This window comes from Acanthaster planci, linkage group LG01 (genome assembly GCF_054643075.1).
Source record: "Acanthaster planci isolate LZ-2023a linkage group LG01, COTS_SCS, whole genome shotgun sequence".
NCBI lineage: Eukaryota > Metazoa > Echinodermata > Asteroidea > Valvatida > Acanthasteridae > Acanthaster > Acanthaster planci.
Window position 1 is genome coordinate 17,966,839 of NC_141777.1, and position 23,289 is coordinate 17,990,127.

A 23,289-nucleotide genomic window follows, 5' to 3' on the forward strand; every position below is an offset into this window, starting at 1 on the left:
CAAATATGAACAAAATGGTTCAACAACATACATGTACCTCTCCCTATGTGTTCCTTTAATGATGTAAATTTTACTGGCTAATTATTTGAGTAACCATGTGATATTCTTCAAAGTCGTCAGACCGTAGGCAAATAACCAGGTGTTGCCCAACTGTATGGAATAACCCTGTACTGTACCTCTGATAGTTAGTTCTGTGGTTTACACTTTTTGCTTATTGCGTAAAGTATCAGCAGTGCCAGTGGCAGAAATTGTTCTAAACACAGTACAAAAACTTGTTCCTGAATACTACTAGGAACAGTGACAAGTAAATAATATCCATGAGCAGTTTTGTGGGTATATCATGTTTAGAGTCTATAATTGATGTCAGACACACATGCACCACATTAGAATTCACAGTGGGTTAAGCAGCTCTGAATCATTATTCTTAACCTCAAAATAGTGCAATATACAGAGTCAGGTAAGGACCTTGATGTGTGTTTACATGTATGTAGTATGGATTTGTTGCTACAAATCAACCCATTAACATCAAGTCGTCAAGTTTGCTGGATGATAGAATTTTACTGAATTGTTTAGGAAATGAGAATAGGAATACATGCAGTTCAGTCATGCAGTGAAAGTTGGCCTCAGTGAATGTTCTATCAGTTTGAGTGGACAGCTGCAACATTACTCAAGAATTGTGTGCTGTAGTCATATGCATCATAAAAATGATGAGCTCATTTGACTTCATTTGGCTGAAGCAGCGCAAGCTTTTGCAAATAAAAGTCAGATAACGTCATATTCTGTGAGGGAACTCGGAATACAACATACTTGAAACTGTATTACAGTATATTTATTTGAAAAGTGACCCATAACAGTTTTCATCCCAGCTAAAATTGTGTGTGTGTTTTCCTTCCAACAAGGGTGGGTCTTGTTGAGTCTAAGATCAGGATTCTGGTTGGAAACCTTGAGAGAAACAGCTACATCAAGTTGGCTCATGCAAACCCTAAATCATTTGATCCCCAACAAATGGAGGAGAAGTAAGTACATTCTGTGGACATAGGCAAGTACATGTGCTTAGGCTGCTCCTATAACTTAAGGAAAAATTCTGTGCTTCATCCATTGAGTAGGGTCCTCAAGATTGTTTGACTCTTTGTAGAGCAAAAAACCCAGGATAATCTGATCCCTGGCTAGACTGGTTCACAAACATCAAATTATTCCTGGTATTCTATGCTTACAGTGCTCACAAGCACTGATACATTTTTGTAATTTAGCAAAGGTGGGTAGGAATATGTGTGTTGGTAACAAGTAGCTCATTTACAACCCTCTAGTAGCCACAGCCTCTGAAGTGATATCCATGTAGGTATTCTTTGTTCATGGAATACATATCTAGTAAACATTTAACCCTAAAAGAACTGGACCCTTGCCTTGTGACCGGTCATCCGGAATATTAACTTTTCCCATTAATGTTCTCAATGTAGGCAGGCTGACTTGCATAAATGGCTTGCGTCAGATTGAATTGATTTCATTCAGCCTGAAAAAGTTTTCAAATTTGAAATGCCGATTTGATCTTTTCAGATAAGCAATAACTGGTTGAATTTATTTACAGGACAGATGTTATTGCCTCCCTGTGGTTCATTGGTTTGGAGTTCCAGCAGACTGATTCCTCTACTAATGTAGACCTCACCTTTGACATCCAGAACTTTGTGGACACTGTCCACAGACAAGCGATTAGTATTGGTATGCTGAAAGATGGTATGAAGATAGAAGCCAACTATGTCAAGAGGTAGCTATGTGTATAATAATGTTTCATGTCAATCCAATGTTCAAGATGTCTTGCTGTTTTGGCCACCTCCTATATACTTTCCCAAATACCAAAGTCTCTTGATGATTTCTTCTGGTTTGGCATGGATGTGCTTGATGACTCATGAATTATTAATTCCGCATTTTGTTTTAAAGCATTATCTGAAGAATTGAGATTGTTAATGAATAAAAACCTCTAGTGCATTTTCAAAAAGTAAATTGTGACTTCTATTAAAGTGTAGGTAACATTTAACCCATTCCGCGTTTTGTCTTAAAGCATTATCTGAAGAATTGAGATTGTTAATGAATAAAAACCTCTAGTGCATTTTCAAAAAGTAAATTGTGACTTCTATTAAAGTGTAGGTAACATTTAACCCATTCCGCGTTTTGTTTTAAAGCATTATCTGAAGAATTGAGATTGTAAATGAGTAAAAACCCCTCGTGCATTTTCATGAAGTAAATTGTGACTTCTATTAAAAGTATGGGTAACATTTAATAGTTAGTTGACTGCTGTGATGTGGGATAGGACATCGGGAAACTTCAGGGACGTATCGCCACTCCCAAGGGTGTTCAAAACGTCATGTCCTACATGTACATCACAGCAGTCAACAATTGTTTTGTCATATTTCTGTCTTGGTGTTTTTAACTTTTTCGGCAAGTCTGCCGAAACTGCTGATGCTTTCCTCATTATTTTTTTATTTATTTTTGTAGTTCTTTTTCAACCATTTCCTTCCACCAGTCGACTTTGGCAGCTACTAAATCTGATCGACTTCAAACTTAGCACTTGTTTGGATAATCATCTAAGGATCACGTGATTTCTTTTTGAATTTTGAATTTTTTCTCATAGGGTTTGTACAAGTTTTTCTCCTACCAGTGGCAGTTTACTAAATCTGATAGGCTTCAGACTTGGTGGGCACTCAGACATTAATGCATGGATGATTTTACTAGCTAGGTCTTACCTGATTCAATTAATAGATGGAAAGCTAATTGTATGATTCTTTCTCAAGATTGATTTCTTTCTCAAGGTTGAAGTAGAGGTGCTACTTTTGCAATAATAAATGATTTTTTTTATTAATTACAAATAGGAGCATTTCATGCATCCACTCCCAGATATAAACTGTTTGGTTTTTAGATTACTCGAGATACATACATGTATTTCACAGTTTGTAAATATGATTCTTTATTATACAGGAAACAGTTGTCACAATTCCTGCCCAACACAGTCCTCAAATTCAAGAAGAAATCTTTGCAGAGCCAGGATTCTCCTAGTAACACAGCACCAGCAGACCTTCAGCAGAAAGACAGAACAGATTCCCTCACACCACATCATAAGACAGCCCGCACAATCGTCAAACCAGACCACATGACAGAGGAGGAGTTCCTCTATGGTGTAGTCAGTGACAACCATTCAAGAACACATCTAACCAAATCTGCTAGTAGTCCAGCTCTTATTAGAGGGCAGTCATCCGTACAAGTACAGAATGAACTAGAAGTAACAGGGAGCAGTAGTGACACCTGTGTGGGAAATAGCAATGGCCAGCCAGTAGATACACAGCTGTCAGGTGCATCAACTGCATCCAGTGACCAGTCTCAGGTACATGTAAGCATTTAAATAACACCAGGCATCTGGTATTTGTTGGGAGTCTGGCATTTTCAAATTTGGGGAAAAAGTCCCCAGCCTTGGCTATTTGTGGGTTGGAACAACAATATTTTTAACAAGGGAACTTTCATATTGCACCAAAAACTCGCAGAAAATACTGCTTTCCAATTGCCTATGTGCTGTAACATATGTGAAACAAGTTAATTTACACATAGAGTTGGATACTGTATAACCAGTGTCCTTTGAAATAGTTGTATACAGAATTGTAGTTTGTGCAGAGCTGGCTTCATCAGTTCCCATGCAAACTCAGAGAGCCAAAGTAGGGGACCTGCTGTGCTCATGCATCAAATGGTTTCGTGAGCGTGTGCATGCAGTATGTAAACTAGTAGAATAACAACAGTGGGCATTGTTTCATGTGTCACAGTCGGAGAGTGTGTAGAGTTGTGACTTCTAAATGTGTCAGAATGGAAGTTGAAAGTAATGAAAATGTAACGCTAACATGTGAAAAATGAATTCAGCTGACACTGGCTAGAATCAGAAAACAGTGATGGACGTTTTGTTTTGGACTAGTGTTATATACGCTTTACAGAAGATCAGTGCATCATGTGCTGTCAGATTGTACATATCTTTTTGGCGGTAAGCCATTGTTAGCCACACAAGAAAACCAACACAAGTGTCCATACTTTTGTAAGCCAAGTAAAGGCCAGAGTCTTTCAAAAGTGCAGTTTAGATTATCAGAAAATGCAGTGTAGGGACAGGATACTGACGTGGTTTATGCCATTAGTGTCCAGCTCTTTTTAGGCAGATCTCATGCACACTCATGTGATTTGTCACAAAAGACAACCACTGCTATCCTTCTTTAATGTTTTAAAGATATGTCGTAATAATATTGCTTACTTCATGCAAACAAACTCTTTAAGCATCCAAGTGTTAATACATACATGCACCAGCTTAATTTCATTAATCCTTACTGCCATCATTGTAATGACTAACCCAGTAGACACAGTACCTTGTAATCTGATAAGCTGTCTGTTTACAGGAACCTATGAAGTGTCTGGCACACCTGACTGCAAACCATTTGTTAGCTTCTCTGAACCATTGGCTACTTCCCATTCGACCATTTAAAGGGTTTACCATTTATGATGCATCAGATGGTTGTGAACCATTTGTTTTTTGGACCTTGCATCTATACTCTGTCTTTACCATTTAAAGTGGTAAATGGAATTGTTCATAAATATTGATGTGGCAGCCATCAAAATGTGATTGAATTTGGCAACCAAAATAATTTAAACAGAAAGGAGGTTATGATTCATGACACTTTGTATGAAATTTATCTTGATGAAGCCGCTAGTTGGTTGGAGAAGGTTTCAGGAACAAAAAACTTGGCATTATCTGTTCGTTGAGCTGAAAGCAGGTATGCAAATTTTCCTCAGATCAGCTGATTTCCTCATTTGTCACTTCACACTCATGCTAATGCAAATTGAAACACATTGTACAAAGTCTCGTAGAGATGGGAATTTCGTTGTTTTTTGTTAAAAGTATAAGGATATCTGGCTATGTTTATAGCATAGAGCCTTTCAGATGGTACATGTAAGTGGCCCATTTCTTCAGAATTATCCCCAGTATTAAATGATACAAGAAGATTCCACAAGAAGACTTTGCTTGTAGCATTCTACCATACAGGCACAAGCATGTAGCTATACTGACTCTCATTGATCAATATATACCAGGTAATGCTAGTCCAAGCTTGCAATTGATTTGAACTATTGAATGAGTTTTTCTTTTGTGAAGGCTCTGTCCACTTCAGAATTATCACAAAATAAAAAAATTCAGAGACTATAAAGGTGCAGAAATAATGCATATATTTAACTCAAATATACTAATGGAATTAATGTTTAAACTTCATGTTGCACTGTGATTTTCAGGAAAACTCAGATGGACCCTTGGTTTTGAGCAGTAGCCATAACAAAGGAAAGATAAGTCCCTCAGTAGATGATGGCACACTCTTCAAGGAACCGTTGTCTCCAGAATCATCTCAAGCATCGATAAATGCAAGCAAAAGTTTTGTAAGTGTTATATTCTTTCATCAATTGGATTGGTTGAAATGTCTGCACCAAATAGCATTTAACACATGTTCCTTGTACAACTGTCTACATTCTGTGAATATATGGGTACCATTCATCTCACAAGATTTACTCTTATGTCAAATGCCAAATTATTACAACCCTGAATGGTGCATGTTAGCTGTAGAGACCTATTTGAAATCTCCCTGTGAGCCTTTGCATGTAGGTCTTCTTTCATGCCAGTTGCTAATGGCTGTAAAAAAATATATCCCGTCGGTAATGGGGAAAGGCATATATTGCACTAACCGTAATTTTTGGCACACAGGCCGCATGGCATTTAAGCTGCTCCAAATTGAGATCCTCAGCCTGCTTTTCAGCTAGTATTCTCAGCCCACGCTCGAGCGAACACAGTGAAAGAAGGCATACTCCGGCTCTTGTATATATGATGATTGCCTTTGTGTGTAGCCCAGAAATGAAAAGACCGAATTTGCATCATAATCATCAGCTTCACAACAGTCCCCACTTTGAAAAGAGGCAATGGGAATGTGGAAGCGTGAGTAGAGCTACATGCCACCGAACAATCACCTTTTCACTGTGTAATTCAAAGCGTGCAGAGTACGCGGGGCCACAAACCGAGAATTTGCAGTTTGGCAGGTGGCCTTTGTGGCCAAGCAAGGCTGGAATTCTTAGAGTCAGCTTTCGGAAAGAAATTCCCGTCATCACAGTGTTAAAATTTAAAGCAGCCTTGAAAACATTCTTGTTTTCAGACCTGTGGTAAATACTTTTCAAGTATCTATATTTGTTAGGACCTTTTCAATAACTGTTATAATGTATTTGATGTATTCTACTTTATGTTTTGTGCCTCAAGCATCACTTGTGACGGATTTCAGCACATTATAAATTCTCATTATTCATTCATTATTATTAACCACTTCCTGCCGGGGCAGTTATCAATGTTGATGATGCTGGGCCGTGATATTTATCATTTTTTTCCGTTTTCAGAATTCTTTAAAAAATCCTATCTTCATTTACTGGACACTTACAAACACGTGAAGGACTGTCTGGTGCCACTCTAGCCTGACAGAGAAATCTATTGATGCCTGAGTACATGTATGTCAGCCAGGCCTGCAGCCTTGTAAAAAGAGCCCAGATTTTATGGCGTTACGTAATATTCTTTTGTTCACGAACCTGGCTCAGTGCACTGCTGACCTCTTTTCAATAGGGGCCAGATTAGTATGCAGCAGTGCTGTGTGGCTCATCACTGCGGTGGTGGAGCGCTTTTGTCCCCGGTGGTAATCCGCTCGCTCTAAATGCCCCAAACCGTGGTATACTGTTTCAAAACAAGGCTGGATTATCTCCACTTTTGAGAGTGAAAAAATGTTGGTAATTCCCAGCAGCCTGGTCTTTTGTTCCGAGTATGGTCTTTTGTTACAAGTCCCTGTTCCCTTTGTCCGAGTTCTGAGACCCCGGCCACGCTTATAAAGCATACGTGTCCGGATCCGGAATCCCCGGCAGGAAGTGGTAAATGTAAAATGCTCCTTAATTTCTCATTTTTGATTCTAACAGTCTCGAATGCTACAAAGGACTACTTAGTAGTAGAATGTAGTACTCAGCCCTGTCGCTTGTAAGAGGACATGGCATTATTATTCTCTGAAGCCATAAAATACAATAGAGAAGACTATGTACCATACAGTGCTGTGGCACTATGAATGCATGGTTTCATTGTTCTCAGTACGAGTAACAATGGAATAAACCTATCCAGAAATAGTAATTTGTAGTACTGGCTCCTTCAGGCTCAGAGTGTTACATAGTATTTTGTAGTACTGAATACTCTTAAGCCAAACAACGCCCGGTACTGTTGGGGTTAATAAAGGTGTGTTTAAGAAAAACAGGACTCTAAAATATTGTACATTGCTAATAGGAAATGCATTTACATGTACATGTATTCATCTTATATGTTGACTCGGATCAAGAGGACGAGCCAAAGCTGACCTTCTTAGATGTCCTCAGGAATGAATCTGGAGTGAAGACTACTGAAGAGCTTACTGCTTGTTTTGAAAACAGGAGTAATTGGCAAACCGGGTGACGATCTTGTCTGTGGATAACCTATGTGTAACCAGAATTTATTTCTGCTACAATAGGAAGCATCACTAGATTCCATTGATAGCACAACTGACTCAGGGAGAGGTACACCAGAGGAGGGAAGTGGTAGTATCAAAAGACCATCGTCTCCTGAACCTTCACCAATTCAATCACCACCCAAGAGAGCCAAAGCTGATAATCAACCAGAAGATACCCTGTTGACAACTACAGCAGACCATTCTTTACAAGTAAGAGCTGTTAGTTGGCATTTGAACGAGTGTCAGTTCTATACTGCCCTATAGAGGGTCGATACGGAAGTCCAAGGGTATATGTTGTGCATGTGCTGAGCCAGCTTTTGTTTGTGTTAAATGTCATTCAAGAGGAAGTGCTTGTTTTTTCCTTCTTTTGTAATCTATCAATTTTTAGGTTTTTATTGGCCTGGCTTCTAGGGGTCCCCAGGTTAATAAATTTATAGCCCGTGTGGAAATGAACATCATTGATTTGGGCTATAGCTACCTTATTTACAGAATACTTGATTCATACATGGTCATAGCCACAGTAACACCGGTATGCATTAACCCCTTCGCACCGGGAAGCGGTAAGTGCCGCCATAAAACTTGAGATCCCACAGCCCGCTTTTCAGCTATTATTCTTGGCCCACGCTCGAGCGAACACGGTGAAAGAAGGCATACCCTGGCTCTTGTATATATGGTGATTGGCCTTTGTGTGTTGCCAAGAATTGAAAAGGCCGAATTTGCATCATAATCACCAGCTTCACAATAGTCCCTACTTTAAAAAGAGACAACGGGCATGTGGAAGCATGAATAGAGCCGCATGCCACTGAACAATGAGCCTTTTCACTGCGTAAATCAAAGCATGCAGAGCACGCAGGGCCACAAACCGAGTTTTGCGGTTTAGCAGGTGGCCTTTGTGGCCAAGCGAGGCTGGAATTCTCGGAGTCGGCTTTCAGAAAAAAGTCCCGGCGTCAAGGGGTTAAGGCAGAAGATCAAAAGGTTTGTTAGAATGTGATGCACTTTGCAAAAACAAAAATTGAACATTTGCCTTTTGGAAAGTCTGCATATTAAAAGTACTAGCTGAAAGAGACAGATGTTGAAATGGAGAAACAATGCTGATTTGTCAGACATTTTCCCCAAGTCAAGCATTCGCAGTATACAAAGCGAAAACTAACAATTCAAAGGCCCCTCAAACCAAATTAGCAATTCAAAGGCCCTCCAAGCAAATCACCAAATCCAAGGCCCTCAAAGCAAATCACAAAATCAAAGGCCTTCAAACCAAATTACCAAATCAAAAGCCCTCAAAGCAAATTACCAAATCTAAGGCCCTGAAACCAAATTTCAGCAAATCAAAGACCCTTAAAACTGCCATTTGATTCTTTCAGCGAAATGGCCAACAAAGTGGAAAGACGGATAGTTTGCAACCTATGACTTTAGATATACGACAGGTAAGACCGAGCACTTATCATTGACGTTTAATTGTTTAAAGCCAGCCTCAGAGTAAAGCTTTTTCCTTTATATATACCAAATATTCTTGTGAAGAGTTGCAGAATGGAATATGCCAGTAAGGTTCCAGATCATGTGAAGCATGATGTACTGCACTATGTCTAAGATAGCTCTGAAGATTAGTTTGAATTACAGGTCAGTTGGGAGATAAATGCTTTGATTGGTGAAGTATTTGTCAACAACATGGACTGCAGACATGCAAAATGCCCGTTAGGAATTATTCTCTCATGCTGCAAAAGCACTCATGCCTTGAGTTTTGTCTGGATGAGTACTAACCTTGACCAAGGCGTCGGGCAACTCTAGGCTACTGTGAACCTACAGTGCGTGCACCCATTCACGACAGTCTAGCCTGCACACAGCGTGTGTGAACGTGCATGCTTTTTGCATGTGTTGTTCTTTGCGAATATTCACTATGCGCACATGTGTACATGCCCTGAGCTCTAGTCCATAATCCAACACCTTGATGGTCTTGTCCCAAGCCAGTGAAAATTGTTACAGAAATGAGCATACAACCCACTATGGAAGCTGCATTCTAGTGTTCTGTGGCTGACATTGGCCATGTATAATAAAGAGATAAGTGTATCATCTGCAAGGGGAGCCAGCAATGATGGACTGTAATCGTGGGTGAAAGTCTCTGAATTCTCAGTTTGTACTGTATTGAGGGCTCCCACAAATTCTTCATCCATATTTTGTCATGATTTGGTCCCCACTGCCCACAAAAATTGATTGAAATACCTGGAAGCATAATAAGTCAAAAAAGTTACAAGCATGTGTCCTTGTAATTGTTTTGTGACTGGACACCATGTTACTATGATGTACATTTTATCACGTTACTCAAGAGCTCGTGATTGGCTCACTAAAATGAATCATTCATATTTTTGAATGTATGTTTTATGTGTTTGGCTTTAAGTACATTATTTGTATTCATACACAGCATGCCATAATATCCTGAGGCTCCCCTAAAATCATCCAAAACTGGACACAAAAATAAAGACATCAAAACCTGGAAGTTACAGATACTTGTACAAGGCGGTCTTTCTTCTTTACAATTCATGCATGACATGTACATGCACACATGCGTGTACTGGTATATGTACATGAATACATTGCATTATGTACACTGTGGTGTACATGTACGCTGTGTCGGAACACATGTACATAGCTTGCTCCATGGGCTTGTCGCAATAACATGGCTTGTTTGCCCTGGGTCCCGTGCACGAGGCCCGATAATTTCCCCTCGACAAAAAGGCGCCCAGACTGCCTTGGACAAGGCTAGATGAGTACATAATTATGCACTTTAATCTCCCTCACTGTTGACGAAGGAGAGGCTAGACTTAATTGCACTTACCGTTTTATGTGTAGAACATATGAAAGACCCTACAGACTGGCCAAATTAATCATATGAAGCAAACTATGTGACAGAGAGAAACCCCACCCCCGCCTTTGTGTTGGCCATTGTTATACTGGTATTTCAGGAATTCTTTTCAGACATCAAGGGGGGGTGTGTTAAGTGACATAAGGCTGGAGTGTGTATAGGGATTGGACTTGTTGGGGAGTACCCCTTTGTCCCATTTTGTGCCTAGCATAAAATTAATTGTGTGTACTCCCTATGTGTCAATGTACATGTATGGGCAAGATGCAAATGCACCAGTGTTACAATGGCCTCAAGGGATATTCTTGTTCATAGGCAACAGAATTTTCTTTTTGTTTGCTCACAAAGCCCTTAGTGAGGACATTGGGCTGGAATTCTTTGCAGTGTACAACATGAGTGTACTGAGAAATGTGACTTGACTCTTGAGTCTGTGGTACTCAAGAACTGTTTCATTTCATTTAAAACCAGGTAATGTACATGTAATACTTAACTTAAGATTTGCTTTTTTAAAGAGTGTGTCACAAATTGCATGTACATGTACCCATGTCGGGAATACATGTATGACTATATTTGTGTGTAAATGAAGCCAGTGCCTGTCTATGGTATTTCTTTTTTTATTTCTTCAGCGTCTGCCCAGTGGTGAATTGCCTGACATGTCGTCACCTATGCCTACACAAGTCACTCTGGTCAAGAATTCCATAAAGCTTAACCTCAAGTGAACAGTTTCTTTATTTTTGTATCCTTTCTGTTCAAGATGTAGTTTTTGGAAAGCTTAGTACTCTTGTGCTTGTTGTGTAGATGAGTGATTTGTCCCAAGCAGGGATGCTTTTATTGTGATGCGTTTATGTATGAAAATGTTGTGTTCCTGTCAGTTTTTAGATATTACCTTGTGGGTATAAGCGACTGTACATTTGCCAGTGCAGTGCCTATTCGCTAGAGATGTTCTCACCTTATTGGTAACATGATAGGATCATGGCAGAAGACACTCTTCATGGATGATAGTTGCTTCATTAAATGAATGATGAATTAAGGAAATCTCACACCTCATGTGGAGAGGATACTTTCAAGTATACTTGAATTACTAAGGGGGTATCATGCAATGATTTCAAATCCAAGAGTGACCCCTTTTTTTTTTAAACAAGAATGCTGTTCTCAAATGTTTAAGTGCTTTTTCCTTAAAGTTGGCGCAAAAATTTCATGAAATAAGAGAACAGATACACATGTTGGACTTTGTTGCAGTTGGACTTAAATTCAACTAGTTTAGTTTGGTGATGGGGTGAGTTCTTTAGAATATTCAAAGCGAGGGATGTTTTGAGTTCTTGTCTTTGAGGGACAAGATACAATATTGGGGTATTAAGTGCTTCATTTGTAAATAATTCTACGACTTTAAAGTGAACATCCATTTGTTAGCATAGATTCACTTTGTGTTTACTGTTTATTTGGCAATTACTTGTTTAAATAGATTGCAACATTTCCTTTGCTCTTTCTCTGCATATTGAACCACGGGAATCTATGTACATGTATAATTATCAGAGTTGATGTTTATTTTCTATCAGGTTGCCTTGTAGGTTTATATTTGAATGATTCAGTGCTAAACATGTGGGTGGGTGCTTGTTTTGGTTATTCCCATGCAACTGTTTCTGTTTGTGGCACAGTTTTTGCCTGGTTACTTTTTGACACATCTCTGAAACAATTGCAAAAACAATTGATTTATGTGTTAATAGGTGCACATACATGTACATGGGAATGGGTCTGTCATTTGAGTGGAAGGACATTAAAATCTACCTTGTTTACATGTAATTTCTGTTACTTTTTGATGTTTGATCCAGGAAGTGTATTTAGTTGTTGCTAGATGTAGTCATCTAGATGTAGTCATCTAGATGTAGTCATCTACTGCAGGTTTACTGAATAATCATAAAGTCATCTGCTAAGTTAAGCAGATGTAAATCATTGCTTTGAACATTTGAGTATTAACGTGTGTGTACATATATTTAGTGTACATTGTAATAAATGTTACTTGTATAGGAGTATTTGATATTAAAAGGATTAAACACCACATATGATGTCTTATTTAATCTTTTTTCTTTTGAGAGTTAGGAATTTTGGTATTCAAACAGCCCTTGCCTCAAATGAAGCGTATCTGAGGTCATTTGGGAACAGCAATACATGCGGGAAGCCTCCCAGCATGGTCATGCTCCCACTCGCACAGTACTCTGTTGCTACATGACCTTGCCTTTTTGAAATACCCAACTGGCTCATTGTATGATGTTGCATTTACAAGTACTAGGGTGTCCTGCCGAAAATTCAAGGAGGAATAGGGTCGGTGAATTTATTCAACTTTGGATTTTTCACATCAATTGGGGAACATGTTGTTCTGTTCATTTTCCACACAATAACTTTTTTTTTTTTTAAATGCTGATGATGGGGATGAAACCGTTTCTATCTGAACCTTGCTCCAAAGAAATGTTCATAACAGTATTTTATTGCTGTTGCTATCATGGTATTTGAAAAAACCATTAAGAAATATGTGTAACCAAGAATTGAAAAAAAAAAAGTGGGGGTGCAGGGAGGAGTGTGTTTGAAAGTGCAGAGATGCATCGTAATGTAATTATTAACAGCCACGGTGTTGGCCTGTTTTACAAACATGCATTGCAGGTTGCTGGACCTTTTTGTCCAACATAGTACATGTAGTTTGGTGTGACATGTTCTTAGCTGGAGTCATCACAGTGGCTCCTGCTGCATGCAAAGAGCTGATATGGACAACCTTGTGACGGTTGGGTTGAAAATCTGATAAGACAGAAGGGCCTTCAACTGATGAACTGAAAGTTTGCTGGTCTGCAGAGAATTTAAATTTCAACTACCCTCTCCACTGCCAATCCAAGGGGGTAAGTGCCTGTGGGCAAAGCAATGGTTATAGGGTCGAGACATAAAGCTGTCTTTCAGCCTCTGCAGATAAAAGCTGGGTTACCATCCCTGACACAGTTTCAAGGCTCTAAACAGTCATATAGCCGAGAACCATATCCAACAGACAAGACGACATTTTGTAATGTACTAAATAGAGCCTGAAAGTTGATCCCTGATGGCGCACTTCCGGAACCCTTGGATAGAAAAAAATCACGTGCAGAGATTTTAGAATTTGTAATATTTTGGTCATTCAGTTTCTTCTTAAAAAATCAAATTCGGAAAAGGGGCTTTGGAAAATATTTGCTAGTATATCAATTTATAGAAACTGAAACATTACCTGAACATGAACAACAGTGCAATGAGACAGTCTTGTATGCAGATGAACATTTGCGATTTGAAAGTTTACGGTAGTCCATCGGTAAAGCCGAAATAAAAAACAAATCAAAATATTTACATAGTCTTATAATTTATAAGTAATAAACTGAAAGCAACATTCTCCTTCAATTACGAAAGATTCTAATCTTTCATCTAACCTTTGCTGACAACAACTGTGTGATGTCAACTCAACGGAATCTGGAACCCATCGACTGCAAATAGGTAAATCTTTGCAACATTGTACAATCTCATTTTCACGTAAGCACGGGCAGTGAAAACAAATGTGAATGAACATGGAGACCTAGGTATGATATCGCTGGAAGTGAAAGGTCGTTCAGAAAATTTGTTTTTTACCCATCTGCAGGTGACTTTTCCTATATATTACTTGCGGAAGACAAAGGCAAAATTTCAACATGAGTGTTTCATGGGATGGTTTCAGTTGGGAATTATTCTTCAAAAAATTATGGAACGTGATAGGATGGCCCCATGTAAAACCCCCACAGGAGGACTGCGTGAGGGTTCCAGAAGCTCATGGCATGACCTTTTACTTTCAGGCTCTATTGCAGTACAGGTACAGTCACTGCCCAATCGTTATGACACAATCCACACATACCTAATAGTTTGGCTTATGATTGTTCTGTTGCACTGTTAGAGGGATTGTTTGTGAATGGAGCACTACTTCAGCACACCTCACATCAAATATAAGAGCAAGTTTGTCGACCTTCAGTATGTATTTAGGTTTCATTTGTAACACATATACACACATATATCTTGCATAATAAATTGGACATTATCAAATTTATACACATATTCATACAAAACTCTGAATATAAATGGTAGCAAAAACTGATAAAAAAATTTATTATACAAGGATGCTGCATAAGATCAAAGTCAACATATATACACAGCGCATGTGTCCAAAATCATTAAAGTCACTTCTTTAGCCACTTGTCACCAGATGACATGTAAACACAAATAATTTTCCTTATTTGTTCCACAGAAGGCAAAGTACACTCATTTAAGAATTTTATTTTTTATTTCTGCAGTTGACATTTTAATGTGTTTTGCTTAGTTGGATGTAAGTGTGAAATACGATCCTACATGCTGACACTGCTACTACAAATGAACAAAGGAATTAAAGACCTTTGAGTAAACTGATTTGCTAGAGAGTGCAACCATACAAAGGAGTTACGGGTACAAAAATCCTAACTAGTAATTCCTTTGTTTCAAAACAACTGGCAAAAAAAACAAACATGGCCACGGGTGATGAAAATGCGCTCTGAGACTTTTGCATGCAATCCGGTTGACATCTGTATGTGCCACAATTTTTACCTGAGCAGTTGAAAAACAGCTCAGCATAAGAACTCAGGAGGGAAAAGAATGAAAATACTGATGCCTAAATTCAAGAGTTGTGCCCCTTAACATATTTTATGGGCACTAGAAATAAATCGCAAGGTTGAAGAATGTGCCAAAAAAAAGAAAAAGAAAGAAGAAAACCTGTCATTAACTAGCATTTAACATTTAAGTATGATGTCAAGTCTTTTGCAATGGCTATCTTTCCAAGTGAATGTACTGCAAACTCCTTCCCCACATGGAGTGGGTCTGGTCTCCTAGTGACAGTTACCCCTGCCCAGGCTACATATGCAAATTTCCCATGTGCCTATTACAATAACATATGCAGAGTGGCACCGTACCCTTGAGGTGGGTCGGCGACGGGAGTGTAATAACTAGGAGAACATGAGACAGGTGTCGCAAGAGTGGACACTCACCCAGCAACCCTACTAATTCTAGCTGTCAACTGCCTTGTTCAGAGCAGCGCTGGATGTTCGCTGGACTGCCGAGTGCAGGGTCGCTCTGCCATGGACCGTTTTGCTCCGCAGAACATCCTTCAGGTAGCATTCGGTGAAGGTGAAGGGAGATTTCCAACAAGCCATTTGGCAGATTTCAACAAGAGGAACCCTCTGAAGTATGACCAAGATGTAGAGGCGCCGCGAACATCGTGGGCCCTGACGTAATTAAGCCTGAGTCATCTCATCATGATATGCCGGCCAGTCTTGAATAGCGAAGATGATGGCCAAGACCGTCCATCGGGCAATAACGTCCTTAGACGCTGGGTGAAAGAGTTTCGTCATGGTGACAAAAAGTTGGGAATCAGATTCCCGGCGACGTTTGGTTCTGGCAAGATACCACTTGAGAGTCCGAACCAGACACCATTTCTTGTCAGTGTCGTCTCCTGCAAGTGAGGTATATTGGGAACGAATATGTCGGGGGGTCGAAAAGTAGGCTGCTGGTTTTTAGACAAGAACCCAATGGTTGGGATGAGATGAATCCTGTGATGCTTCCAGCGGATGTGACCATCAGTAGGGCATGTAGCTTGCTACCTCATCTTGATGTGAAGACCACAAAAAAGAAAGCCAGCTTGATGCTGAGATGGAGGTCAGACACATCAGCCAACAGATCGATGGGGGACCTGCAAGAACACGTAGAACGTTTCCGAGATCCCCGGATAAGAAGAGGCATTTCACGTGGGGATGCTTGACAAACATTCCTCAAAGAAGATGGTGGACTGCAGTATTGTCAAAGAGAGTCGCCCCATTGGTAAAGCCTGAGTGAGCAACTGATAGTTGCGGATGGTGGCAACCTGGAGGCCTGAGTGGAACAGGTACATGAGGAAGTCCGTGACCGAGCTCACAGGAGCTTCAGTCAGAAAAACATTGTGGTCGTCACACTGTCTAGTAAAATAATGTAGGCGGTTGTTGTAAATCTTGCAAGTGGACAGTTATCGACCACTGGCTGCCGTGGATGCAGCATCTGCAGAAAGGCCCAACGCTCTCAAGGATCATTGGACAACGTCCAGCACGTCAAGAGAAGACCCTCCGATACTGGGTGGAGGATCCCCGACTTGGGCTGATGGAGGATGTCCTCCCTGGCTGGGAGGATCAACAAACGTCATACAAGGAGTCTTGTCAGTCTTGAAAACCACGGTTACCAAGGCCAGAACAGGGCGACGAGAAGGATCCAACATGGCTCCTGTTCTATTTTGGACAGGACCCACGGGATGAGGGAGATAGGAGGAAAGGTGTACACCAGAAGGCCTGACCAGTCAATCTGTAGGGCCCGTGGGTGAGAGAACCTGGAGCAGAACGTCCGGAGATGGGCATTGTCGGTGGATGTGATATGAAGATGCTTGATCTCTACGAAGATCTGGCTGACCACGTTTGGATGAAGAGTCCACTCCGTCGGTCTGACGGCACCCTGAGAGAGTGCGTCTGCAATGTAGTTGCTGGTTCGACTTGGAGGGTGATGCCTTGATGTCCACATGAAGAGCTGCCACGCAAGGTAGCAGAGTTGGCGAGAGCGAGTGCCACCCTGATGATTGATGTCGCGGAGTTGTTGCTCTAGACTCGAACAGAATGACTTACTAGGTGTTGTCGAAAGTGGCGAAGAGCGTTGAACACCACTTGAAGTTCCAACATCTTGATGTGTTTGTCCTCAGAGTGTGTCACAGTTGCAACGGACCTTGAACTCGTGCCCCAAAAGCAATGTGGGGCGTGGCCAGGCTGAGCGGAAGAATATATGGAGAGTCTGGAATTATTAGACGAAAGGAGCATGTAAAATTCATGACGGTGTGAAGTTCAGTGAATTAGGACGCCCGAGACGTGGATACTGAATTGAATGGCGTGATCACCGGTCAAAGATAGAGGGGAGCCTGTCTGGAGATCGTGGTTGATTTTACATGCCCAAGTGCCTCCGATGACGAAGTTTCAGACATTGGAGGGCTCGATAGGTTTGCGGGTAGGGTGATGACATCCACCGCACACATTATGAGCAGAAGACCGATGGTCAGAATAAAACACACATGGTTGGCTGATTGTATCGCGCTTTATTCACCGGGACAGCTCAATAAAATGGTGGAGCGACACCTGGAGAGCACATTTCTCTGTTTTACATCATCATTCCGGGTGCTAGCCGACGGTCTGAGGCGTATTGTAGCGATAGGCCTATGAGCAACTGTTCGAGCTGCGGTCAGCATTTAGTATGTGCGACCCAGCCTCACATTCACCAGGAACCATATGAGCAAATGACCTAAGGCGGCCCGGTAGAGTGTACATGTAGTTCCCGCACACTAGACAGATCGGGGTAGAGGCATAGGCCCGAATGGGAAATGTTACCAGCTGTATCTAATACAAAAAGCAGACGCCCCCAGGCATTAGTTGTAAGTAGAGCCCGGATAAGTTGAATTATTATTATTAATGAAATTATTAAGCACAAAATCAATTCAAAAAGTACATGTGTAAAATGAATGGAGGCCGTCGTGTATTAGACAAACCAACGGAGTGGGATGTGAAGCCGCAGATGAAACTGGATGTCAAGTCGGAAGCGGAGTCTGCTACAAATCCGGAAGGGGATTCTCACAAAGGGCATCTGGGTCCGGGGCAGTTGCCTGCATGAGGAGTGGAGACTGACTCAAGGTGGCTGGCAAAAGTGGGCAGCGTCTCCGAGAGAGCGGATCACCGTCATCCTGCCTGATGAAGAAATCTTACCTAGGTGCAGAGCGAGATTTCTTGCATCTGGATCCCACAGAAATAATGAGTGTTTACGTTTCTGATGCGCGGTGATCCGGCCACAGAACCTAAAGGAAGAACCTAAAAACCTCGGGCGTCAACAGCATGTCTGGAATACAGGGCGTGATAGGTTGAAGCAGGCTGAGCCGCCGGGGAGCTGTGACGGAAGCACCCTGGTCAAATAGTCCTAGCGGGTAGGCAGAAGCTACAGCGATGAGTGGCATTTGAGAACCACGGCGATGATGCAGTTCTGTAGCCCGAAAAGTGGTCGGCGAAGAGCCCGCATAGTTACATGGCACCTCTGAATGGGCCGCCCCCTGGGAACAATGGGGCATCAACCTGAGGCGTTGTAACTTCCAAGTCACGCCTGAGTGACCCACTGTGAAGTTCGTGTGACAGCTGTAGTTCATGGCATGTGACGGTTGTTGTAGCTGGCCCGGGAGGTGTGGGGCCATCCCAGTGTGTAGACTGGTGAGCCATACCGATGAATACACATCCCCCACAGTAGGCACTGGTAGTAGGGAGACCGCCAGAGGACTTCAGAGTGCGGAAACTGGGGTGAAGGAGTAAGTTTACCCCCTCCCATGTGCAGCGCCAAACAGACTGAGTCGGCACGATCCGGCGAGCAGAAGCCAGTGAGGGAATCGGGGCAGATGGTGGACCAACGGTCGGAAGGGTCGCTCGGGGATGGGGTAGGTAGCGATGCCCAGTACCTGCAGCACAGAGAAAAGAACAGCTCTTTATGCTCTGGTCAACCGTGATCAAGGGTACTGTTACGGCATAGCACACTCAATACAATCTGTAGATATGTGGAATGGATGTCAATGACCACGGGTAGTATTGTGGCACAGCACGCTCAGCCCGGTCAGTAGTTGTACTGAGTAGTCATCAGTGATCAAGGGTAATGTTGCAGCAACTGCTCGCTCAACCCGATCAATGTAGATAAGGGTCCGGGGTAGTGTTGCAGCAACTGCTTGCTCAACCCAGCCCATTCATTCCACTAGGTCTCTCCCTGGTGTGGCCGTTAATCGGGGATAAGGCAAAACTGCACCCCAAAGGAGCAGGGCAGTCCGCCAAGCCCTGCTCCACGGCCAGACCCATCCAGCGTTGGGCCAATATTAATCAAACGCATGTACCGCATTGAGAACAAAGGGCTGCCTATGAGCCCTGTTCAACGGCTATACACAACACATACCATGGTACTTGGTAGGTCACACCCAAACCTTTATATAATGCACAGAAAAAAGGGGCAGAAAGAACAAAAAATACAAAAAAAAGAAGAAAATAAGCACTCTTATCAATAGATAAAGAATCACACTTTATTCATAAATAGGAATCAAGTTAAATCACAAATGTGAAAGGTTACGGAACTGGAAACTCCAAAAATGCCACAAAGACATGTCCGTAAATGATAGGCACTGAGAAAAGAAGGACAAACATGGTGGCGGGACCACAGTGCATTGTGGAGGGTCGAGGGGCAGAATGCATAATCAAGTCTTTTTAGTGAACTGTAATAGGCACATGGGAAATTTGCATATGTAAGCTGGGCAGGGGTATGTGAACACAGGAGAGTGTAGAATTTGCCATCTGATCAAACATGTACATGTACATGGATTGAGTTCATTAGGTAACTGGTCCTTCCTGTCAATTACCACACCATGTCGACGTCTAGTGCAATACCATATTTCTGTATTGGTGCATCTTCTAACCATTAATCTATATAACTTTCAAAATATGCATTACCATTACTTTAACTGTTGAAGTCTGCATACATCTTGACTACTCTAAAGCTCTTAATTTGGCACTTGAGTAACTTACTTTACTGAGTACAGTTAAGTTCTGTCTCATCCCTCTGTGAATAAAGCAATTTCCATAGATTCAATATACCAGTGAGGTGTACATGAAAGTGATGGTCAAGATAAGTCATTTCACCAACTGTACCCATACATGTTACATTACCAATTGCATTGATGCTGTATTACATGTTTTTGAATAGTTTTCAGAAAAAAAATGTAATCAGCACTTGTGAAAATAGCCTACATGTGTAATAGTGGATGGCGATTAACCATTCAAGCATTGGAACACTGACTTCATACATATAGAGTATCTACAAAGATTTACTTGCATGCAGAGGTTTTTGCACTGATTTTGAACAGAAATATCTATGTCATTTCAAAATAAATTGAAGTTACTGGTACAGCTCCATATTAGTGTTGTGAAAACCCACTTCACACACACACACGTTCCGAAATTTGTATCCTTGTGGAGACATCACTTTGTGGGTGTGTGTCCTAAAACATTTGGGTGTGAAATGCTGTTTTCAAAATGCTCCCATATGAACCAGAGTTACTTTCGTGGGTTGAAATTTCAACTGAATGTCCCTATATAAAAATAATTCAAAACGCTACGGATAATTACACATTAAAAATTTCTCCTTTTCAAGTTACTGTATTTCCAAAAACCAATTTCTTTAAATCCTTGTGGAGACATTTGTCCTTTGTCTTCACAAGGCACCATATTTTCAGCACACACACACTTGTTACTAGGTTAGGGCAGGACTATTCACACTTTCAAATAAATGTATTTATGTGTATTTATAAATAAATGTACATTACTCAGACCCCAAACATTACTGGGACAAATTTTTATCTTTGGTTCCCTCTTTCCAAGAAGGATCGCCCCTTAACAAGAGAAGGCATACTGGCACATTTACACTGCATGCATTGATCTTGGACACTCCTTTAAATTTGCACAGAAAAAATGCACAGAAAATACACTGTGAAAATTCGCTACAGAGAACCAGTGGTGTAAGGGGGGCATGGTCCCCCTTCAATCGAGGCCTGTTCTTGTTTGCCTCCTTACATAAAATAGAAAACATCTGGTGATAGTCTTCCTTGGTCACTCAGTGTGACTGGACCCACTGAGAGCCCCCCAACAAAGCCCCACAAGTCCCCCCCCCCACAAATTTAAAAGGCACCCTAGCTGTGCCACAGCAGATGACCACTGCAGATGACCCTAGCCCAAACTGCACCTAAAACAGTCTCCATCTTTTATACTTTTTCTGTGATAAATTAATGCACGAAAATTCCAATTCAATCTAATCCATTTTTAGTCTTTGTATCCCATGTAATAAGAAGACCACATTTTCTTGAAGAACAAAACTAGGTGTTTAAAGATGTCCGTATGTTCATTGTAAGCTTGGTCATCAATGAAACTTGGTTATTATAGTTTTCTTCCAGTTAACACGTATATCACAAATTTCCTAGAATGACACTTTAATTCGTCCCCCAACATTGTCAAGCTTAATTCCTAATTGTGATTTCCAAAACTCACAATTACATTTCATTTAAGGTGCACACAGTATGATTCAAATTTGTAGCATTCTAACTTGTCATTGCGATAAATTAACCTCCTGTGGCAGGCTCAGTGTTGTACTGAAAAAGCAAGTTGGCTTTTCCTATTCACTTAAGCACACCGATCATTAATATTCAGATAGTGCCTTCTTGGCATGAGGCCATATATAGGGCTGGGGATTTAGACATTTTCACGTCACTCTCTGTAAAGGAACATCTAAGGAAAAGACTGAAGCCAATACTGTACATGGTTACATAACTCAAAGAAAAGTGAAAAAAAGATTATATACATATTTCCCTAACCATGTTCTTTTATTGATGAATACAAAGAAAGGATTATTTATTGTGTACACAACCAATTGCTTGATCTTAATTGCTAATTCTCATGCTTTTAGGCAATGAAATGATCTCAAATATAAAACACTCTATTTGTGTTTGGCTCTTTATTTACATAAAAAGAAAAGATTGTGTAATGTCTATTCCTGTGCTTCATGTTTATTTAAACACATCAAAGAAATTTGTTATAAATAGATAACATTTCTGTATATTTAGGAAAGAAATATTAACCTCAACACTTACAAATACATGTTACTGGACACATTTTGGAACTTCCTTTTGCCAGAAATGAAATGTATGACCAAGACTCTAACATAAATGAACAGAAAATGAAATCACCTTTTCAATACAATGTCAATCACTACATGAGATGAATTTCCTGCAATTAGGACAACTCAAAATGCCACAAATTTGAAGTAAACTGCTGCTTGAATGAAATCCAAATGATAAATTAAGCTCAAAAATGTTCAGAGATTAAGGTATCGTTCCAGGGAATTGTTTTCAATGTATTAATGTAACTGGGAAAACAGTGAAATAAGGTGAATCCATTATTCACAAATAGAATTTAAAACATGAGCTCGTTGGAGTTGTGAATACATGTATTTGGTTATGGCCCTCACTAATATGTATACTCACTGTTACACATGAGAAAATGGAGGAAAAAGAAGACCATGCACTCCTTGTCTGGAGATTACCGGCCCCATGCAATCTGTGGCTGCATCTGATTGCTTGGTGTGTTCTCTCCCAATCTGATCTGCTCCTTGTGATCAGCAGACTCAGTAGATGATCGAGATTGCCTTTTGGTACGGATAACAAGACTCAGGTCGCTTCGTAGAGATGTCATGCTTGTGGTCAGCTGTTTGTTTAGGTTAGTTAGTTGCTCCTTTTGTTGTAGGATGTGCATTCTCATGGCCTCTGGGTCATTCAGGTCAACCTAGGATTCAATCAGGTAAAGAGAATTATCTTTCAGCAAAGTTCAATACCCCATCCACATAAAAAAGTCAGTGAACCCTACACAATAATTCTTTGCGAACAGATTCGAACTGAATGTCTACTATAATTTCTCTATATTTACAGTGTTTTGGAAACTTATGGTAGAAAGTGAAGTTTACTTTAACCATTTCATGCCGGAGCATTTCCCAATGTTGATGATGCTGGGCCGGCATCATTTTTTCCGTTTTCAAAATCCTTCAAAAATTCATCATTTCATTTAATGGTTGTTTATAGCAGCACGAAGTAATCTTTAGGCACTACTCTAAGTTGACAGGTGACCTTCACTGACGCCCGAGTATTTCAGCCAGGCCAGCAGCCTTGTAAACAGAGCCCAGATTGTGCGGTGT

At 40.7% G+C, this 23,289-nt stretch overlaps 2 protein-coding genes across 3 annotated transcripts in view; one reads left to right on the top strand and one right to left on the bottom strand.

Annotated features, from left to right (window-relative positions):
* LOC110978160 (poly(A) polymerase beta-like) overlaps nucleotides 1–12,474 on the top strand; it is a 49,578-nt gene extending 37,104 nt beyond the window's left edge. Inside the window, 7 exon segments of the mRNA XM_022232927.2 lie at nucleotides 900–1,016; nucleotides 1,586–1,762; nucleotides 2,971–3,373; nucleotides 5,305–5,445; nucleotides 7,584–7,772; nucleotides 8,924–8,986; nucleotides 11,043–12,474. Coding sequence (XP_022088619.2) covers nucleotides 900–1,016; nucleotides 1,586–1,762; nucleotides 2,971–3,373; nucleotides 5,305–5,445; nucleotides 7,584–7,772; nucleotides 8,924–8,986; nucleotides 11,043–11,135 — 1,183 coding nt within the window. The 3' untranslated portion in view covers nucleotides 11,136–12,474.
* Nucleotides 12,475–14,525: 2,051 nt separating this feature from the next.
* The window catches only part of LOC110978143 (kinesin-like protein KIF28), a 79,107-nt gene continuing 70,343 nt past the window's right edge, over nucleotides 14,526–23,289 (bottom strand). For both annotated transcript variants that reach the window (XM_022232891.2, XM_087141597.1), the window contains exon 22: nucleotides 14,526–22,883. In XM_022232891.2, the coding sequence (XP_022088583.1) occupies nucleotides 22,641–22,883 (243 nt within the window). In that variant the 3' untranslated portion in view covers nucleotides 14,526–22,640. The remainder of the gene's footprint in view (nucleotides 22,884–23,289) is intronic.